Source organism: Sciurus vulgaris (assembly GCF_902686455.1).
Source record: "Sciurus vulgaris genome assembly, chromosome: 4".
NCBI classification, from domain to species: domain Eukaryota; kingdom Metazoa; phylum Chordata; class Mammalia; order Rodentia; family Sciuridae; genus Sciurus; species Sciurus vulgaris.
The window spans coordinates 175,447,802-175,470,100 of NC_136464.1; the positions used below are offsets into that span (position 1 = coordinate 175,447,802).

Genomic DNA, 22,299 nt, shown 5'->3' on the forward strand with positions numbered 1-22,299 from the left:
TCCGTGGCTGTTCTTGTACAGTACTGAATGAATTGATTCTTTCTTAATTACCTAATGAGGGTCTCCTTGTTTAAGGGTAGATTTTTTTCCTGTTCTTTCTTCTTTCTTCTTCATCCTGAGGGAGATGGCAGGGCTGACCACAGGCCTTTCCCAGTATGCAGGGCCTGGGAACAGGCTGGCTTCCACAGAGTGCAGAGGTGGGGCGAAGGCTGGCAGACACCGTGAGAACCCCCTGCAGTTGTCAGAATTAGGTGGGCTTGGCGCTTGTGGTGAATTTCTCTCCTGAGTGAAGTTGTCCATTCCCTGTCACCCCATTCTCTGATCTCTTGTGGAAGATTTGAAATCACCCCAAGTTCTCTTCTACTTGGCTTCCAACCCTTTCCCCAAGCACATTGCCCCCTTCTTTTATAGAGAATTTGTAGGATTTTATCCAACCCTTCTTTCCTACTAGGGTGGTGGAATGGAGGAAAGAATGGCTATTGGTTAGAAAGAATGTCAGAGACTGGATTTGGGGATCGGGTTTTGTGGAAGGCCCAGCTGACCCTGATGACATGTGTTCAGGGCTTTAATACTACTGGAGGTGACTTTAAATGATGTTAAACCCAACAGTAAACACCATGCATTTTTTTTTTTTTTGGTCCTGATTATATTATCATTCAGTTTATTTTAGTCCTGATTATCATTCAGGTTCTTTTTTTTCCCCCCTGATTACCTTAAAGAGAAGAATCTTGATTCAGTTCTGATTGTGAATGCCTCTCTAATGACAGATCGTTTCTCATCATAACAATGGGAACAGGAGGCAGGCCTAGATTTTTCTGTCAGTAACAATATTAGTTAGAATTTAATAACTTTATTCTGTTATTAGTGTTTATTTTTGTGGTTACCACCTACTGATTACAATGTGACATTTGTTTTCCATTTGTTATAGTAGTATGTAAAGTTCCCTTGAAAATATATTTCTTTATGCAAATCATAGTAAGGTGACTTAGAGAAAAATACTAAAGAACAGGATAGGTAACAGTAGGGCTTGGCAGGGATGGCTGTTCGAGAAGGGCTCTGAGCTGCTGCCCTGACTGCTCGTGCTCCTCCGGGCTCTTGGGTTTATTGGTTAGTTCCCAGGATGCAATTGAGAGACACATTGCTCTGGTGTCTTGGGTGTTCCTTTATTCCAGTACAGGTTTGGAAGGGAGGAATAGTGGACAGGTGTCCTGACTGCTGTTCTAGACTGGAATTCTGTCTGGCTGTCTTTCTGGTTTCATTGCTGCATTTGACTCTTCACTCCTTTTGGACCTAATGTTGGTGTTTGGGAATTAAGAGGGACTTTTCCTCTTCTCCAGCCAGCCAGTTTTCTCAGCACCCTTGGTTGGAGGTTCTTGGAAGCTTTTGGTCCATCATCCACTCACAAAAAATGCCGAAGGGTCACAGAGAAGTCCAGACTCAAAGGGCTTTCAGCCTGGTTCTCTTACGCTCTTGCATCAGATAGAAGCGGGAAGGTCCCTGGGCTTGTTGAACTCCTGTTTTGTCTTCCATCTCTTCCCTAAGTAGACCACTGTAGTCTCCATGCAGCCCCTCCTGTTGATCTTTGGGATGTACCGTGCATGTCCCGTGCACTTCTGTCAGCCTTGCTGTGGCAAAGGGCATCCATCCTTTGCTTGGTTGAGAGTTGCTGGGTCTTTGCCTGCCTGGAACCATCCCTGGCTTGTCGTGTGACCTGACAGCTCAGCCCTCTTGTAAATCGATTGTTGATAGGTGCCACCTCTCTGATGCTTCTCGAGGCTAGGCTTAGGGACAGACAGGCAGGCCACACAGGTCTCTGGTGTGTGTGTGTGTGTGGCGGGGAGTGGTTGGGGAAGAGAGTTGTTTGCCAACACTTTGAAATGGGGGTATTCTCGCAGAAGTCCAGATTTCTGTTTTTTCCTGGGGTGGGTGACATGGCAATTCAGGGCTGAACAGTTACATGACAGCAACCCACTGAGCATGTGCTGGACTTGCCATGACTTGCCTGTGGCTCCGATGCTGCCTGGAGTAACTGCGTGTTTCCACTTTTCAAAATTATATTTCTTCTCTCTTACAGTTTATTGCACAGGTCCAGAGCTTTCCATGAGCTTCCTGATTCACTTGTTTTCACAGTTGCACTTGATGAACGTGATTTATCCTATATTAATATGTAATATTCACAATTTTCTTACCCCTTTGGCTTTTAAAATTATTTCATTATAAGTCTTGTCTGATTAGCACTTTTAACAATTACTGCTGTATTACATTTAATGAAAGGGTTAATGTTGGTATGAAATCTCCCTGAGAAGTATAAATTTGATTAGTGTCCAGCACAGTGACAGGACCAGAATATGAATGTAGGTGCCTGATGCCGTTATTGGGGCCTTGCAGATTTGCAGGTTTTATGGGCTTTTCTTGGGCACATCAAATGCCCAAGAAAATACTATTTCAGAGCTTCCTTTTCAAATTTTAATGCCCCCTCATTCATAGAAAATGTTTTAGATGCAGAACACATTTTTGTATCTAGAGGTCAAGTCATTCCTGGCTTTTTTTTTTTTTTTTTCTTGAAGACATCTTAGCATTTTCTTCTGGTTATTTTCCTGATACTTTATAACCACTGGTACAGTCACAAGTGTCTTGGCCGCCTTCCTGAGCCAGGCACTCTGCCCGGTTGTATGGGGACCCACATGAGGAATGGTCAGTGTGCATGCACCCGGTGTCATTGAGTTCTCCCTAGGGCATTAGGGACAGGATGCAATTCACAGGTGGCTTTCAGCTTTTTACTTCTAACAGTATAAGGGAAATGGGTACAGCAGAGGCGAACAGGACCTGTGGAGAAGGCCACCAGGAGGCAAACGTTTCTCCCTAGAGTGGTCACTGAGGTTTCTTCTCGGAAGCCGGGAGGCTTGGGAGTGCGTTGTGATGGAAACAGAAGGTGCCCCTTACTAAGCGTGGCTTGCTGCACTTCTGTGGATTTCTACCTTTATTTTGGACTTAGTTCCTTTTTGATGAAAAGCTATTAAGAAAGTTGCTTCATGAGATACCAGATCACCCCATTCCTGTGAGAACCCTGAGCAAGTGGTTAACCAGTCAGAATCGGGGAGACCAGCCTGCGGTAGGACATTGGCCCCTCCTCTCAAGGTGTGAACCACACTGGGTTTTGTCCTGTGTTCTCTTATATGCCAGACTCTGGGGCTGGCTGAGCTGCTGGGCTGCTGCCCCCACCGTGCTTTCAGCTAGAGTGCTTCTGTAACAGCCCAGAGGCTGAGCTTTGCAAACCTGTAGTTAGTGTCTTCAGGACCAGAAAACGAGCCTGTTATTCAGGTCACTATCACAGAACAACATTCGCCATGTACACTTATTGGCTTCTAGAACATCTGTGGTGTTGAGCAGTTAACAGAAACCACGATGTAATTTCAGCACATTTCATCACCACACACAGAACCCAGTACTCATTAAGTGGTCACTCCCGTTCCTCCTGTCCCTGCCCACCATGAGTCTGTTTTCTGTTTCTATGGATTTTTAAATTTTGAATATTTCATGTACATGGGGTCTGCAATGGGTGGCCTCTTGTGTCTGGCTTTCACTTAGCATGGTGTTCTTCAGGTCTGTCCACATAGCGCACTTCATTGATCCATTCCTTTGTTGGTGGACACTGGGTTGTTTCCGCTTTTGGCCAGTCATAATGCTGCTGGTTTGAACATTTGTATATAGCTTTTTGTTTGAATATCTCTTTTTAGTTCTCTTGGGTATATAGCTAGAAGTGTAATTGCTGGGTCATAAGGTGATTCTATGTTTGACTTTTTGAGGAACAAAAATGCATTTTAAGTACGAAAATAGTGTATAAAGTTTTATTTTCTTGTTATATAGTAAGGAAACCTTTGTTTCTTTACAACAGGCAGAATTGGGTTCCATGCCAGCCTCTCTGCTAACAAGTTATGATGTTGGGCAAGTCATTGAGTCTCGTAGCCTCTTTTTCTCTCCTAGGTGTGTGGAAAATCCTGCCTCCATGCTCCTGCAAGGACTCACCAAGATGGTTCACCCAGAAAATGCTCCATCCTCACAGTGCTGGCACCCACTAACCCTCAGCTCCTGTAGTCACTGTTTACCTCAGTGTTGTCACCTAAGCCTGACTACTGTTCACTGCCACAAGGAACTGGCTGTGTACTTTGGTCATAGGAAAGAGATATAAGAGATGAACAACCCAAAAGGAAATCTTAGATGTTTTATATTATCTTTCCTATAGATGCTTTGTAGTTGTAGATTGATTCATTGTCTGTTATTCTTAAAATTTATAGCATTGCTGTTTTCAAAGGTAAAAGAACCTCTTGCAGAAAAGTGACCTTTTTTAACCTCCTATTTGATCACTGCTTGGGTTCTTTATGTGTGAACCACTTCCTGACTGCACTTACAGACAGGAAGATTGCTAGTGACTATCTTACCTCATGGGGATTTAATGAACCTTTTTCCTCAATTAGTAACTAGTTAAAAAAAAAGATGTGTGTATAAAGTTAAAATCTCTTTTGAGTAGATCAGAGATTGCCACTGTTAATGGTTTGGTAAATGCTTTAAAAAGCTTATATTATGTAATATTTTTAAAAAGTATTATATGATAATACCCCTAGGAATATTTTTAGGAATGTCTTTCAAAGGCATGAAGTATTTGATTACATCCTATTTCTTAGCATTGAATATTATTCCATTTTGTGGTAGAACATAATTTACCCATTTTCCTATTGGATATTCAGGTTGTTTCTAGTCTTTTTACTATAGACAATGCTGTGATGAACATCTTTATAGAAAAATTTTTGTGTATGTCTATGATAATTACTTTGGGCTAAATTTCTAGACATAAATTTTCTTGAATCAGAAGGGGTTTGTGTGCATGTTTAAAAATTTTATTTTTGTGGGATTGAACCCAGAGGCACTTTACTGAGTGATGTCCCCAGTCCTTTTTATTTTTTGAGACAGGATCTTGCTAAGTTGCTTAGAGCCTTGTTGAGTTGCTTAGAGCCTCACTAAGTTGGTGAGTCTGGTCTTGAATTTGCAATCCTCCTGTCTCGGCCTCCTAAGTTGCTGGGATTACAGGTGTGTGTCATTGTGCCCAGTGTGTTTAAAATTTTGATAATTTCAGCATTTAATAAGTACCCACGACTCTGTGCTGCCCTCTTCCCAGACTATAATGTTTTTATATCTCCATTCAAAATGGTGCCGTGAGTAACAAAAGTAAACACAATTGTGACTAAAGGATAGGAATAAGGTGGACATGGGAAGAGCAGTTTGGGTAGAGGGAGAAGTAGCTATAAACAGGCCTGTGGTGGGAATCAGTGTTAGGACCCAGGTAGTAATATAAAGTGCTGTGCTTAGTAGTACTTTGCCCTTGACAGGTGCTCAATAAATGTTGGTTAGTGTTAGTGATAGTGAGTTAGAGCAAAGGGACAGCCTTGTCATTAACCACACAACAGTAAGAGACTGCTTTTGTTTTGTTTCTGTGGTGCTGGGGATTGAACCCAGGGCCTTGTGCATGCAAGGAAAGCACTGTACCAACTGAGCTATATCCCCCAGCCCAAGAGACTACTTTTGGGTCATGAATTGCCAGAAATTTGGTTTCATAAGCAGTTTCTTGGGCAGAATGTGAACTGGGTTTCATAGTGCATTTTTCCTTAATCTATAAATTTGGTGAATTACATTGATTTGCTTTGCATACCCAGTATAAACTTCATTTGGTCATTGTATTCGTATATGTTGTTGGATTTGACTTGCTTTTTTTTTTGCATCTATGGTCATAAAGGGCATTGATCCATTACTTTTCCCTTTTCCACTTAATGTCTTTGTCTGATTTTGATGTAAGCATAATGTTGGCCTCAAATGATTTGGGAAGTAGTCCTTCCTTTGTATTGAGAAAGTGCTTGTGTAGGATTGTTATTCTTTTCTGTTAAATGCTTGGTAGAGATCTCCAGTGATACCATCGGTCTTGGAGTTTTCTTCGAAGACTTTTTAAACTATGAATTCAGTTTCATAATATCAATAAGGACTCTTTAAATTATTCATTTCTTCCTGAGTGAACTTTGGTAGATTGTATCTTCGAGGAATTTATTTCATTGAAAATATCAAATTTTTGAGCTTGAAGTTGTTCCTAGTATTCCCTTCTAATCCTTTAAAATTTTAGTTGCGATAACACATGAAATTTTACTATTTTAACTATTTTGAAGTGTGTAGTGGCATTATATATATTCACATTGTTTTGAAACATCTTTTTAATGTTTCTGGGATCTGTAGCGATGACCCTTCTTTTGGTAATTGAGTCTTCTTTTTTTTCAGTCTTGGAGGAAGTTTATCAAAGTTTATTGATTCTCTCAAAGAACCAGCTTTTTAGGTTCATTAATTTTTCTCTTACGATATTTTGATTTTTCTGTTTCATTGATTTCTGTTCTTATTATTTCATTCTGTGTGCTTGCTTATGGTTTAATTTGTTCTTTTTCTAATTTTTAAATGATTGCAACCTACATCATTATTTGAAAACATTTTTTTTTTCCCCTATTACAAGTATTTGTGAGGTAAATTTCCCTGTAAGCATTATTTTGGTTGAAGTCCACAAATTTTGTTTGACTGTACTTTCATTTTACATTCTATTTAAAATATATTCTAATTTTCCTTGTAACTTTTTCTGTGACCCAGATATTATTTAGAATTGTGCTTTTGAATTTTCACATAGTTGGGGAATTTTCCATCTATCTCTTATTGGTTTCTAGCTTGATTCTGTTGTGGTCAGGGGCATACTTTATATGATTTCATATTACATTTATCAAGGTATCCTTTATGGCTTAGTATGTGGCTGGTGTTGGTGGATGTCCCATGTGCACTTGAAAATAAATGTAACTTGCTGTTGTTGGGTGGAGTGTTATATGAATGCCAGTCAGGTCAGATTGGTTAATGGTGCTTTTTAGGTCTTGTGTATTCTTATTTACTGTGCCAGTCAGCTTGGACTGCCATAACAAAGTACCACAGAGTGTAGCGTAAAATGAAAGAAATTAATGTTCTCACAGTTCTGGAGCTGACGTCCCAGGTGCAGGAATCGGCAGGTCTGCATTCTCAGAGGCCTCTGTCCTTGACTTGCAGACATCTGTCCTCTCATGGCCTTTCCTCCATGAACACACATTCCTGGTGTTTCATCCTCTCACAAGGGGGTCTGCAGATTGGATCAGGGTCTCATCTGTGTCCCCCCACTCTTAAGCACTGCTACGAGGACACTTTCCAAATATAGTCACATTGGGGTTAGGGCTTTAGCATGTGAGTTTTAGGGGGACACATTCAGTCCATAACAGTGATTTTCTTTGTGTATTGTCAGTTACAACATTCCTAAGAGAGGAATGCTGAAGTTCCCGTCTGTATTTGTGGATTTATCTGTTTCTCTTTTCAGTTCTGTCAGTATTTTTGTTTTTGTTTTTAAGAATACTTTTTCTGTGTGTGCTGGGGTTGAGGGGTCAAACCCAGGGGCTCATGCATGCTAGGCAAGTGCTCTACCTCAGTTATACCCCCAGCCCAGTTTTATCAGTTTTCATGTATTTTGAAGTCTTGTCTTGGCTCTCAAATTCTGTAATTCACTGTGTACCTCTATCCAGTGTTTTAATTATGAAAAACTTCAAACATACAGAAAACTGAAAAGAGTGGTATAGCAAACACCTGGGTACCTACCACCTAGATTCTACAATTAACATTTCACTGAATTTGTTACCAAATATTCATCCCTGTATTCGTTTGATAGGTCCACCTTATTTTTTGACTCATTTCAAAGTAAGTTATAGTTGTAGCTTTTTATAAATTTAAGTGTGCATAAAGTAGAATTGTTTAGTTGTTTTTTTTAAAGTAAATTTTTCAAAAAATCACATACACAAATCTTGAGTTGATCTGTAAATCCTGCTGTCCTTAGAAATACTGCTTGTCCTGTGATGTGAGGCTTCTCAGATGTTTGCATGTTGTTGCTTTTAACGTGGGTGTTAGGGATCTGATTTTTCATTCTTAAAAGGAGATTTTGAAGGTGGTTTTCTGATTTATGAGATCTCTCTTTTGGGGGTTTGGTTAGTTCTAGACAGAATTAAAATGGTTGTATAAGTGGGATTAGTTATTAATCAGTAAGCATTTATTGTTAGTTTTTTCCCTTGCAGTACTGGGAGTGAACCCAGGGCCTTGAGCCCGTTAGAGGGTGCTCTACAACAGCTGCATCTGCAGCCCGTTTGGATTTTGTTTTATTTTGGGACGAGGTTTTGCCAGGTGGCTCAAGCTGACCTGGCACTCGTGATGCTCTTGCTTCAGCCTCCTGAGTAGCTGGGTCTACAGGTGTGTATCACCACACCCAGCTGGTTTTTAAAGTTTTAATTGTGGTAAAATGTACATAACGTAAAATTTACAGTTGTGTCCGTTTTGAAGGGTCCATTCAGTGGTGAGTAGAATCCTGTTGTTGTGCAGTCTCATTCTTCGTCTTGCAGACTGAAACTCCGTGCGTTAAACCACACGTCCCTCATTCCTTGCTCCGGGCTGCTTCTTTGTTTTTATGAATCTCACCACTGCAGGTACCCCACATGGATGAATCATGTTGTATGTGTCTTTCTGTGACAGGCTTATTTCCCTGAGCACCCTGTCCTCAAGGCTCATCGTGTTGTGCATGGGTCAGGATAACCTTGCTTTTTCATCCTGAATCAAATCTCATCTGCTCATGCAGTGTAGCCTGTTTTATCTGGGTCTGCTCCTCTGTCAGTGGACACTGGCTGCTCCCACCATTAAGTTCCTGGGCAGCTCTACGTGTCAGTACCTGAGCAGTGCGTGGCAAACACACTTTGACGGCCTTCAGTGGCTGGGTCCTGTCAAAGCCAGAGGGCCGCCGAGGCAGTGAACACACCACACTAAGCCGCTGCCCACAAGAAGCTATGTGCCAGTGGAACTGAAGTTTGGGAAGATGGACAGTAGCAAAGGGATGTATTTTTTTTTTTTTTTAATTAATTCTAAAATGCAGGATTTTTATATTCTAATGTTTTTTAAATTGGAATGTGCCTTGTAATTGATGACATCTTTAAAATATACTTGATTATATTTCCTTTTTAGTGTCACTTAATTTTATGGTGTATCTTACAGTCAGCTTGAATTAGAGTTGGTGAATTACTCAAGTCTGCTACTGAGTCAGACCCATGGGGAGGACAGTTGTAAGGGGTGCTTCACAAAAAAGGTGACATTTGAGCTTAGCACCTGTTTAGCTCTGATGACATTTTTTTTCATAGTAGGGCTTTTTAAAAAATATTTTTTAGATGTTGATAGACCTTTGTTTTACTCATTTATTTATATGTGGTGCTGAGACTTGAACCCAGTGCCTCACTCACGCTAGGCAAGTGCTCTACCACTGAGCCACAACCCCAGCCCCGTAGCAGGATTTTATCCCTGATTGAGACAATGTGTTGATTAGCATTCTGGCACAAACTCCTTACCTGCTTGTGGGCTGGTAATGGTTTGCAGGCTGGTTCACTGAATGGCACTGGAGTGTAAAACCTGGGCGGGTGGGATATGGGAGCATTTTGCAAGATGGCCCCAGATTTGCAGGTGTGATAAAAACAACATCACAGTGACCCAGAAGGGACCCTCTCTATTCCTGGCAAGTTGCTCATTGGTGTGACTCTTAACTTCTCTGCTTTCTCCTGTTTTACATCCTGTTAGTAAATCCTGCCTGTTGTACCTTCAAAACACACCCCAATTCTAACCTCTCTCTGCATCTCCATCCCAAGATGGAACTACAGTTGTCTCCTACCTACATTATCAGAACAGCCTCCTAACTGGTCTTCCTCCTCTGCCCTATAATCTCGTCTCAATTTAGCAACCAGAGTGACCGTGAAACATCATTTTTCTGATGGTGTTCTTCCTCTACTTAAGTTCTACTTAAATTTAAAGCATCGTGGGCTGGGGGGGCGAAGCTCCCTGGTAGAGTGCTTGCTTAGCACACATAAGGCCCTAGGTTCAGTCCATATTACTGAGGCGGGGAAGAAAAGAAGAAAGAAAGAAAGAAACAAACAAACCAGTGAAGCATCCTGTGGCCCTCAGTCACTGAGGAGGAAGGACTGGCCTCCCTGTGACAGCCTCCAGGGTGCTCCCTCCTTTGCTGCGCACTGCTTTGACCTCTGCTCCCAGCTGCACCGGTGGCCTCGCTGCATGTTGAACGTGTCCCTTCCTCTCAGCATTTGGACGCGCTTTTTCCTGCCCTAGGAATGCTCTTCCCCAGATGTCTTCGAAGCCCACTTCTGAGGGCTCTGCAAGTCTCTCCTTATCAAAAGGCTTTCCTCCAACTGCCCTTCCTAAACGGCGGCCCCTGTTCCCCACTAGCACTCTTACCCAACAGCAGGAGGGGCCGAGTTATGCTCCAGTAGCAGGTGACTCAGAGTGTCAGAGGCCTGGACTGCAAGAACAAGGCTTGCTTCCCTCCAGCACCACCTTGCCACTGTGGACACCTGGGTGGAGAGGGCCTCCCCTGTGTAGTTTTCAGCCCTGGGATCTGGCCGATGTGGAGGCTGCCATCTTGAGTGCTGGCAGAGGGAAGGAGAATGTGTGATTCACTGCTCGTAGAATATCAGCCTGGAAGTGACGTGCTGTTCATTTACTTGACCCAAGCAAGTCACATTGCTACCTAACTTCAGTTGGGAGTGGGGGGTGGGTAGCAATCCAACCATGATTCTGAAAAGAGACCAGGAAGTATTGAGAGATAAAGGCCACAGGCTGGGACTTGCTTTTGTGTGGTGTTTGTTTCCATCTTATATAGTTTTATTTGTTTTCTTTTCTCTCCTTTCTAGACTATAAATACCACAGGGCTTTGGGTTTTGTCTTTTACTGCTATACTCTAGGGCCTAGAAAAATGCTTGGGATATAATAGATGCTTATAAATATTTAAAGAGTGATTGAGAATACCAAGGCAAATCGGTTTTCATTTGGTGACACATGAGCCAAGTTAGGAGTGTGAGTAGGGAGTTTGGAGGAGCAGGAGGAAGAGCTGCGATCAGACTTCCTGAGAGGCAGTGGAGTGGCTGGTTAGTGTGACTCCATCATGAGTTTGCAGGGAAAGCTTTTGGTTCAGCCATGACGACGGTCAGGAGTGTGGAGTTGCTCAGGAGTGGCAAGGAGGAGGCAGGAACGATTGGGAGCCCAAGCGGAAGAAGGAAGTATGACCCCACTGTCCCTCCCAGGTGCGCCTGCAGCACCCCTGCTCCCTCTCCTCAGAATGAGGAGAAGCCTCCACAGGGGGGAGCCTGCTTCCTGGGGTGCCACCGTGGTGTGGTGGTGGGGGCCATTTGCTACTCTTCATTCTTTCTTTGCTTTTTTCTCGTGGCACTCTTGAGGCAGGTTCTCATTTGGCAGGTGAGGAAAACAGGCTTCCGCTGTTCACAGCACAGTTCAGGTTGTCATGCACGTGGCCATGGTCTTTCTGTGTACCTCGTGAGATTTTGGATCCGTGGTGCTGTGGTGAAGAGCATGCAGCCCCTTTCTACTGGTTCCAGTGTAGAAGTATGCAGGACCTCACCAGAGAGCAAACACTTGGGCTGTTCTTAAACAAGAAGGAACCACAGTGTCAACTGTAACTGGTAAACCACCCACAGGGAATTTCTTATGAGTAAGATTAAGGTGTGCTGACAGAATCTGAGAGTGTTCCCATCAGTGGTACTTGCGTGGTCTCGCCTGTGGGTGATCTGAGCATTTCTTCTGGGCCAGGGGCTGTGCTCAGCTCCTGGCAGGTAGGAGAAGGGAAGGTGTGTGGTCTCCCTTCAGGAATCTGGAAAGCAGGTGGGAAGGCAAACTACATGGAACCAACTGGGAAAGCAGTATGCAAAAGTCCTTTAGGCTGCAGTGGTTCACTCAGGTGGAAGGTGGAGGAAAGTAATTTGAAGGCTGCCTGTAAGAGAGCATTTGTACTGGGAAGGCGTGGATAGTATTTAGGATGTTAAATCCAGAAAAAAACTTTCCAAAAACACTGAAACAGAAACCTCTTGTGTTCAGGAGGTTGTGAGATGGGCAGTTTAGTTGCAGTAAAGTATCCAACCAATGGAGGTCATGCTGGAGAGGCAGGCAGACCCAGGGTGTGGAATCTGGGGAACAAGTGCAGGGGCTTGTCATCCTGCCTTGGAGCGAGCAGAAAAGTGAGTGTTGAAGTGTTGATTTAGAAAGAAGATCCACATGCATGCATGCAGTCCTCGCCCGTCAAGGTAATATAGGGCCATGACAATGACTATAGGCTGAAACCAGACAAAGCTATTTTAGTAATAATGGGGAAAATTTAGATAGTTTCATGACCTTTAAAAAATTTTGTTGAAATAATATCTTTTTAAACTTTAAAAATTTCTTAAAATGTATAGTTATATAGGGAAATGAAAACAGTAAAACTAATATTTAGTGCCCTGTAACTTGTTAAAAATATTAGAGACAGAATCAAAGTGCTTTCTTTTTTTTTTCTATTTAAAAGTACTTTATTGTTTTTCCAGTCAAATGACTAGTTAACAAGAAGGGTAAATTTGAATTAAACATGCTGTAATTATACATCATTGCATTAAGGACAATGAAAATAAGAATCAGTGAGTTACACAAGTGTTTTCTTTGTAAGAAATATATCGAGAGTAGTTTGAGAAGAGTTTGCTGCCTTCTTGCATAGCCTATGATGTTATTTTTTTATATCTTATAAATTGCCATTACCTTTCTGACCTGGCTGAATTTTCAATATTTTATTCTGTTTTTAGTGTCATGAAATATTTCTGAGAGTCCTTAATAGGAAGATTTTTTTTCCAGCATCATTTCTTCTGGAGTATCTTAATCCATTTTTTCTTTTTTTAATTCACAGTCACTGTATTAGTCTCCCATTGTTGCTATAACAAATTATCACAAACTCGATGTCTGCTTTCAGAACAAGTTGCCACAGGCTGTCTTGGTTAATCAGCTTGAGCCCTGTTGTATTCATAGTGCAAAATTCAGGAGGCCACTATAATCAACAGTGTTAACACTTTAACCTCTTTTTAATTTTTGAAAACAAGAGTTTCTGTATGTGAGTTTCCTGGTTGACCTGGTGGAAATGGTGCATCTCTTTACCCTTCAGTAACAGTTTTCTGGAATTGCTCTGTGAAGGTGGCTGGCTGTTCACTTGGTTCAGACTCCTGTAAGAGCCAGCTGGGAGGGAAGCCCCTCCAGGGGATTCCTCTTGTTTCCCAGTGTCCTTCAGTCACTCACTTCCGCATGTGGATGTTCTAGTAGGAACTAAATGTCAGAGCTTCTGGACTTTGTCTTCATTCTGATTCAGAAGATTGATTTCTCTTGGTCTAGATCCACGTGCTTTTTTAAATTTTAGGAGCAATCATTCTGAATGTGGTTCCTTTCTCCCCAGACAAGGCACCTCTGTCCAAGAGTCTTTTGCTGGTCCCCAGTGCCCTGTCCCTTCTGCTGGCCCTCCTGCTGCCTCACTGTCAGAAGTTCTTTGTGTATGACCTCCACGCAGTCAGGAACGACTTCCAGGTGAGTGGTGTCCATTGTGCTCTGGTCTCTGGCCGGAGAGAAGGTTTTGTTTTTTTTTTTCCTCTCTTCCATATTTGCCTTTTCTTTCTATTTATTGGTACTTCAAAGCCCCTGGATTCGTAAGAAATATTATTAATATTCTATTAGCAAGTACATTTTCTAGTTGTATTTATTGACATTCTCAAGCAAAGCAGAGTATAATGAAAAATTGCATTATTTCCTTTTACTGAATGCATGTTTCAATTTCACTTTTTACTTACGGAAAGGCAATTCATGATTATAAGGGTATATACACACACACATACACGCACACATATTCACATGTATATATATCTCAGTCTGAATATTTAACATATTTTCCAAAACTTCTCAGTTTGAATATTTGATTAGATGGTCTAAGTTCTTTCAGCTGCAATACATTGTGAATTTGTGATTACTTATGATTACCAAATAGGGAAAAATTGTCTTTGAGTTTTTGCTTTCTAGAATAGCAGGACTGGGTGACTTTCAAGATTTATGGATGGAGCTTATTGAAAATGATGGTTTCAGGTCTTGTCTGAGTTGGAGTGCTGGTACAAATTATGCTGTGTAACTTGCCTCTCTTTGGAAAATACTTGGTTAGCGATTTCTAAGAATAATAGTCTAGTTCTTAGACACTGGCACCTTTTCTTCAGTGATGTGATTAGATCCTCAGATGGAGGGTTTGAGGATGTGTTTCCAATTTGGTCTGGAAGAATGAATAACTTGTGAATTAGCAATAGAGAGAGAAGGGCCTTTTGCGTCAGGAAGCCATTTGAACTTCAGACCCTCAGGAGTGTGGTGCAGGAGGCAGGGCTGGAGACTACACAGGCCTGGATAGGAGGAGTCCTGAGGGGCAGTTGATAAAAGGCTTTGTTTTCTAGGTTCTGAATCTTCCAGATTTTGACGGGAGAGGCTGAGATACTGTTTCATTTTCCTTTAGGTCTTTGTTGATTCCAAGCCAGCGACCAGTCTTTAGGGTGTGGTCATCTTCTTAATAGTGAGTAATAGTTTATTTCACACCAGTTCTCGGATTTTCATGTCCTTGAGCATGGTTGCAAAACAAATTATTTAAAATTGTAGCTACTAGTTTCATTTGCCATTAACCAAAGGAAAACAAAACAAATGGTGTTCTGTAATCATAATTTGTTGTATTTTAGAAATTATAAAATCTTTAATTTCCTTAATCCCTAGATTCTCCTCGTGGTTCCCAGTGAGTGCTTTCACTATAGTGTTAAATGTGGGGAGAGATGATTGGAGTTGCCTGTCATAGTCTTTGAATTTGCTCTTCTGCAGAGATGATAGTCACCATCGGTTTACATTTGTAAAGTAGTTGACTGTGTCCGAAGCCCTCTTGTGTACACTGTCTGATTTGATCCTAGGGATGGTAGTTATGCTGGCCTACAGTTTCTGTGATTCTGGTACAAGCATGAAGTTTCTGAGGGAGAGAAGAGTTAGTTAGGAGATGCCCTCTAACATGTATGTGCTCATAGTGGTCATTCTTGCCTCATACTCTTTGCCAAGGGCTTTTCTCCTTGAACCCACATGTGGCCTCTGCATAGACTTGCAGCAGGTGAAATGAACTCTCAGGGACATCCATGAGCTAGTTCAGTGCCCTTAGGTTTTTGGAGTACACTGTTACAGAGATGCCTGGTATCTTGCTTGGAGAAGAGACAGAGGCAAACTGTTCTGACAGTTGCTGTAGTTTTCTCTTTGTGTTCTTGTTATTTCAGGTGGCAAGAGAAGAGGTTGTATGACTTTAGAAAGTAAAATACTTCCTCTGTGCCTCTTCTTGATCTTAAAATAGGGATGATATTACCAGTGTTTGTGGCAATCTTATTCACAGTAGCCAAGGTGGAAACAAGCCAGTGTCAACAGAAAAACTAATGAGGAAAATATGGTATATACAGAGAATGGAATATTATTCAGCAATAAAAATGAAATTCTGATCCATGTTTCAACATATACCTTGAAGACATTACACAATAATAAAGGATTGAGCCAGACACAAAAATACAAATACTGTATGATTCCAATTAAATGAGGTATCCAAAATAGGTAAATTTGTAGACAAGAAGTATAACAGAGGTTATCAGGAGCTGACAGGGAGAATGGGGAATTAGTGGGAGCTGAATTTCTGTGTGGGATATTGGAAGCATTCTGGGAGTGGACAATGGTGACGGTCGTACAATATTGTGGATATTCTCAATCCTGCTGCATTGTGTACTTGAAAAGTGCTACAGGGGTGAACTTTACATCTATTTTACCACAATAAAAATTCAAAGAAAAGATAGGGTAAATTTGTTTTACCAACTTTGTAAGGTAAGGTAATTGTGAAGGGGAAAAAAATGATCAGAATGTTTTGCAAATGTCATTGGGTTAATTTTTAAAAATCTGGAAAATGTTTAAGACTCAAAATTGATATTTGAGTAGCTCTTTATATATTTCCTTATATGTTTTTCACTCAACCAGAAGTCGATTGTAAAAAACTGATATTTCTAAGCCTGCTAATACTGATCATTTCTGACAAATTACCTTGTAAATAGTTGCTATTCAGTAGTTGAGTTGTCAAAATTAGGCTCAGAAATTTATATTTCAAGTTTATACCTAGTCATTTTTTCCTTTGTTTTATTAGTAGCATAAAATGAACATTAGGTTAGCCTTTCATTTCAACTCATATATAATTAAAAGAATTGTTTTTAGTTGTAGATGGACACAATACCTTTATTTTATTTATTTATTTTTACGTGGCGCTGAGGATTGAACCTGGTGCCTCCCACATGGTAGGCAAGTGCTCCACCACTGAGCCACAACCTCAGCCCTCATATATATAATTTAAAAAAATCTTATCTAGACACAGTTCCAAATTTCATTACAGAAAGTCTTCTGTCGTCTTAATGAGAGCACACTTTCTTATTGTACTAAGCAAAATAAAAACCCCCTCCAGCACCCTTCGCGCTGTTGGAATGTTGAGTGTCACAGAATTGAGCACTTGGTTTTCCTTTTGTACATGCATCATGGTTTTGCTTAAAGTAGTGTATACAAATGAGCAGTATAAAGTAAACAGTCAATTTGCTAAGGCAGAGACCGAGTGACTCTTGCTTTTATTCATTGTTCTTTTTTAAATCCTTTCTAGATTTGGAGGTTGATATGTGGAAGAATAATTTGCCTTGATTTAAAAGATACTTTCTGCAGTAGTCTGCTTATTTATAATTTTAGGATATTTGAAAGAAGATATGGAAGCAGAAAATTTGCAGTAAGTATTTATGTATTTTGCCTTTGCTACTTAGGTTTTAGAAAAAAATTTTGTTCTTTTTCCTTGTTTCAAAATAGGTTTTATTTTGTTAAACTTGGTTTATTATTTATAATTATCTTCTTAAGTACATGATCCTGTATCTGATTTGGGGCACGGACATTAACCAAAGAAAAAATTTAAATTTAAGCCAATAGCATAATAAAATAATAAAATGATGATGATAGTAATGGTAATAGACAATATGAAGTGTGAACAGTAATAATTTTAACTAGGACTTTGACTTTAATAAAATTCTAGTCACTTGTATACTTTTTAAAAATTTATTTTTATTTAAAATTTATTTATTTATTTATTTGGTACTGGAATTGAACCCAGGGGCCCCTTACCACTGAGCTGAGTCCCCAGTCCTTTTATTAAAATTTTTATTTTTAAAAATTTATGTATTTATTTTTATTTTTTGGTAACAGGGATTGAACCCAGGGGCACTTAACCACTGAGCCACATCCTTAGCCCTTTTTAAAAAAATTTCTTCTTTTTTTGAGGCAGGATCTTGCTAAATTGCTTAGGGCCTCATGAAGTTGATGAAGCTAGCTTTGAACTTGCGATCTTCCTGCCTCAGCCTCCCCAGCAACCTTTTTTTATTAGTTTTTTGAGAGAAGTTCTTGCTAAGTTGCTCAGGCCCTTGCAAAGGTGCTGATGTCTTGCTTGTGATTCTCCTGCCTCAGTTGCTGAGATCACAAGTATGTGCCACTGTGCCTGGCATCGTCTTTTACATTCTTAATGGTTTTTGTGTTCCCTATTAAAAGTATGTCTTGCTATAAATATCATTTTTCAACCAATTTAGAAATTAAGAAAGTTAATGCATTTGAACAATATGATTTTACTTCCCAATTTTGTAAAGTCTGTTCTAATAAAAACAAATGTTTAAAAAGTATATTGCTTATATATTTATGTTGTTTATATATTATTTATATATATAAATGAGCTGATTCTAACTAAATAAATATTATTTTATTTTTAGGTAACTTCTCTAACATTTTCTCCTGTTTTATTTTTCAGTCCTTTTTGCTAGGTTGCTGGATTTTGTCAGCCTTGTTTGACTTTCTCCTTGTTGAAGCTATGCAGTATTCATTTGGTATCACTGTGGCCAGTAATTTGCCTTCTGGATTGTAAGTAGTTCTTAGAGATTGGCTTAATTTAGAACTCTTAAATCTTACGGAAAGCATTATTGTTCATGAAAGTCACTAAAAGAATATTGTAAAAGTAAATCCAGCATATGCTTATCTAGTCACTATGTTCTTGAAATAGGTAATTTTATATTCACTCTTCTTTTAAACTGTGGCATTCTATGTTTTAGATAATTTTTTAATGAATTTGCTATTTAGGTCTTGAAGACAATTTGTTTTGTGTTTTTATAATGATATTTTGTCATTGTAATTTTATAAATTAATCAAACACAAATTAGAAATTTTAATTAGATTGGAAAATACATTTTGTAGAAAGTTAAGTTTCTAAAGAAATCTTTTTAGGCTGATATTGTTTAAATATTTCCACCAAAAGTAAAACAAAGTCAGTACACAGGTCGCAATTTGTGCCCAGTCTGCAGGGACCAACTTGGCCTAGTGTGTAGAGGTCTCCACATCATGTTGATTTTCTAAGAAACGAAAACTCTGTATTACTGTGTGCAGTTACTAGTAGCTAGCAGTAGAGTTGTTAGCACATATAAGTGGCCTTAAAGCACCTCCTAAGTAAGTATAGGAGACTAGATTTGAGAGATGAGATGATTTGAAAGACAGATATTGGATATATAAAATTCTGTGTGCTAACTGTAGTCTTGTTTTAATTTTAGATATCAGGTTTGAGAATGATCAGGCCACTGCACACATCTGGATTCAAATCCACTTTGGATCCCTGTTTTTCAAATGTGATTCGGGTTCTAATGGCTCTCATGCTTACATTGTTGGTATTGACAGTGTGGTCGCTCTTCCTGCGATTTACAGAATTGCTGGCATGAATATCCATGAATGTTGACCTATAGCTGTTTTAATGATGTTTGGTTCTGAGTGATATTTGCGAGGAGAGGTACAGGGTTGTTTGTGATAATTATCACGTAGTTTTCGTTGAGCGCCACAGATTGTGTTTGAATCAGTCTGAGTTTGCTGTTCTGCCCTGGGAACCCAGGTTGTCTCAGGAAGGCAGCGGAGCCGAGGCTGCCATTCTTCTCCAGGTGTTTCTCACCCAGGCCAATTGTTTTTGTTTTTCTGTGACGCCTACTGAGTTTTGGAAGGGCACGTGTGTGTCGTGTGTTTGTTAGAATAAGTCTTGGGGATGAAGAACAATTATAGTTATTCTCATTTACATTGTCCCCTTGTCTGAGGATATTTCTCCTACTGCACATACAGTTGGGTGACGGTGGAACCTTCATTCCATCTAGTTTATTATGGAATCCTATCAACTGGTACACAAAAAGTCCGATTCATTTTAAATTTGGCAGGAATTTTTACTTACTCTTAAGAGAGAACTGTTTAAATCTCAGTTTGTATCAAGAGTTGCAAATGTGAATAAATTAAAAAAATGATAGCATCCCCTTTGAAAAACAATGTGAATGTTAATTCAGCCATCTTTTCAAGTCACAAAACATGATAGTATGACTTTTTAGAATCTTGAACTTCTTGAAAAGTAAGCCATTATTTTAATAAGTAAACTTTGGATTTTGTAAAGATATCTGTTATTGGTAATGGCAAAACTTAAAATTCAAGAGAAGAGGGGCTGGGGTCATGGCTCAGTGGTAGAACACTTGCCTCGCATGTGTGAGGCGCTGGGTTCCACCTTCAGCACCACATAAATAAATAAAATAAAGGTATTGTGTCCATCTACAACTAAAAACTTTAAAATATAAAAAATTTCAAGAAAAGAAACTACTCTGTAAATCAACACACCTTACATTTACATTGTTTTTCACATGACATCTTTTTCTTTTCCCATCAATGCCAAATCTATGTGTACTCTATAATTCTTCACTTTCTATTTACTTCTCTTTTAATCTCATTGCTGTTGAAACTTCTCCTATAAAGTCTCCAGCAACCACCTGATTTCTGAAGCCAGTGGTCATCCTGTTTGACTTCAGTAGCACATTAAGTGCTTTTAACCTCTTTTCATTTCATGGAACCACCTGCTCCTTCAAGTCCCAGCATTGTCTCTCTCGGTGCTTTCTGATCTTAGTTACCATCTGTAACTGTCTTCTCCTCACTCCTTGTGACTTCCTTGGACTATTTCATTCACCGCTAGGACTTCAGCGACAGTTCCAACCTGTTGTTTGCTTCCCAGCCCTCTCTTTCCAGCCTGAACTACTCTCCTGATCTGCCTAGAGTCTTAGTTCCTAATGCCTTCTCGACTCAAAGAAAACTCATCATGTTCTGAAGCTCTCCTCTCTTTTGGTCTCCTTTCTGTGTCCCCTTACCCCCTCCTCCTGCTATCCTTTCTTTAGTTACTGGCTTTCCATATGTTCAGTCTTCCAAGCTGGGAATCTTTCCCTTTCCCTTCAGTGGGACAGAGCTCTGAGAGTGTGTAATCCAAAGTCCTTGATAGCACACTCATCCATCCCCTTTTCTTTACTTACATCATCATACCAGTTTAAATTCTGATCTTTTCTTGCCTGAATTTTTACAAAAATTCTCTAACAAGCCACTTTGTCAATTTCAAAGCATTCCACATGATGCAGTCAGAAGTTATGTTTCTAAAATATGGACTTGACCATGCTAGACCTTGTCTTTAAAACCTTTAAGTCCCCATTTCCTTCAGAACAAAGCTCATACTCCTCCAAGATGTCATCATGACAGTTGGAGTAACAGGAATGGCATAGGTTTTGCCATCACAGAGTTGAGATTCCATCTGTGCCACTGGCTGGTTGTGTGAAATCTTAAGCAGTGGCTTCTTTCAAGTTCCACTTCTGAGCTATTTATAAATGGCTGTCATGGGCCAGTTGGAGGCACTGCACTTCACAGGTGTGGAGAGAATTAAGGAAGCTCGCACTGAGATCCTTGCAGCATGTTTGGTTTTTCTTCTCTTTAAAGCCTGTGTGATTGGACCACCATCCATTCTATCAAGCCTCTCCCCCATCAGTCATTCATCTTTCTTAACCTGCTGTATATAGTATTTGTATTCTCATGCCTGCCTGGCCTTTTTGCCCTTTGGCAAGATTAATTGTCCTTTTAGGTATATTATAACAAACATATTAATATTCTTATTATAATTTATTATATTTATTATCTTAATGTTATTATATCATAGTATTTTTTGTCATTATCTATACCTTCTGTGCTACCACTAGTTCCTGGAGAGAGAACTAGGTTTTACTTTATGTGTTTACTTCCTTACACTCATTATCATTAAGGGATAATTTTGATTACAATGAGCCCTAGTCAGACTAGGATAAGGTCTTTGAACTCTATAGAGACCTGTTCATCTCGGGCTTTGCCTAGAAATTGTGCCTGACACATGATAGATGCTCATGACTATTGTTTCAATTCAGAAAATATAACTGTTGTTTGCAAAGTAAAGAAGCTCCATCATTGGACATACTTTATATGAAAAGACATAATTTATATGTAGCTTTTCTTACAGGCTATGCCTGGTAACCCATTCTGGTCACACATCTGTCCTTACATGCTTACTGTATTTTAATTATCAGTGTTTATGTGTGGATGTTACATTGTTTTCCAGAATAGTAGAATTTGAATTTTTATTTTTATTATTTTTTTAAATGAATTTTTATATACCGAGTTTGAATGTGTCTAATTGTGTTGAGTGTGTGGCCCATGCCTGTAATCCCAGTGGCTCAGGAAGCTGTCAGGAGGATCACAGGTTCAAAGCCAGCCTTAGCAACTTAGTGAGGCTCCAAGCAACTTAGCAAAACCTTGTCTCAAAATTAAAAAAATAAAAAGAGTTTGGCTTGAGATGTGGCTCAGTGGTTAAGGGCTCCTGGGTTTAATCCCTGGTACCAAAGGGATAAAAAAAAAGGCTAATTTCAATGCTAAATAATTTTTCATTAACTATTTTAGATTACCTAGAAGTTTATTGTGACACCCAAGACTTATGTTTTCACTTTGTTGGTATTTTGATTTATTTTTAAAATATTTTTTAGTTGTCAGTGGACCTTTATTTTACTCTATTTTTTTTTAAACATGTGGTGCTGAGGATCAAAACCAGTGCCTCACATATGCTAGGTGAGCGCTCTACCACTGAGCCCCAGCCGCAGCCTGCTTCATTAATATTTTGTCAACAAAGTCTCTTGTGCTTTGTATTCTCAACCCAAACTCTTCTTATCAAGAAGTTATTCCTAGAGCCTAAAGTAGGAATTTTTAGGCATTAAGTTTATTTATTTATTTAGTCAGAGGAAGAAACCCAGAAGGGCAGCTACCTAATATGGAGGAATTTTAAGCTGTTATTTATTTGAAAGGATTAACTACTCCAATGGGCTTATGATGGAGACTTAATATAGGGAA

General features: G+C 39.7%; 1 protein-coding gene across 1 annotated transcript in view; it reads left to right on the forward strand.

The window, feature by feature from the left end:
• Window positions 1–22,299, forward strand: part of UBAC2 (UBA domain containing 2) — a 160,278-nt gene that overhangs the window by 11,133 nt on the left and 126,846 nt on the right. The window contains exons 2-4 of the mRNA XM_079136893.1: window positions 13,394–13,521; window positions 16,676–16,795; window positions 17,855–17,964. Of these exons, the coding sequence (XP_078993019.1) occupies window positions 13,394–13,521; window positions 16,676–16,795; window positions 17,855–17,964 (358 nt within the window). The remainder of the gene's footprint in view (window positions 1–13,393; window positions 13,522–16,675; window positions 16,796–17,854; window positions 17,965–22,299) is intronic.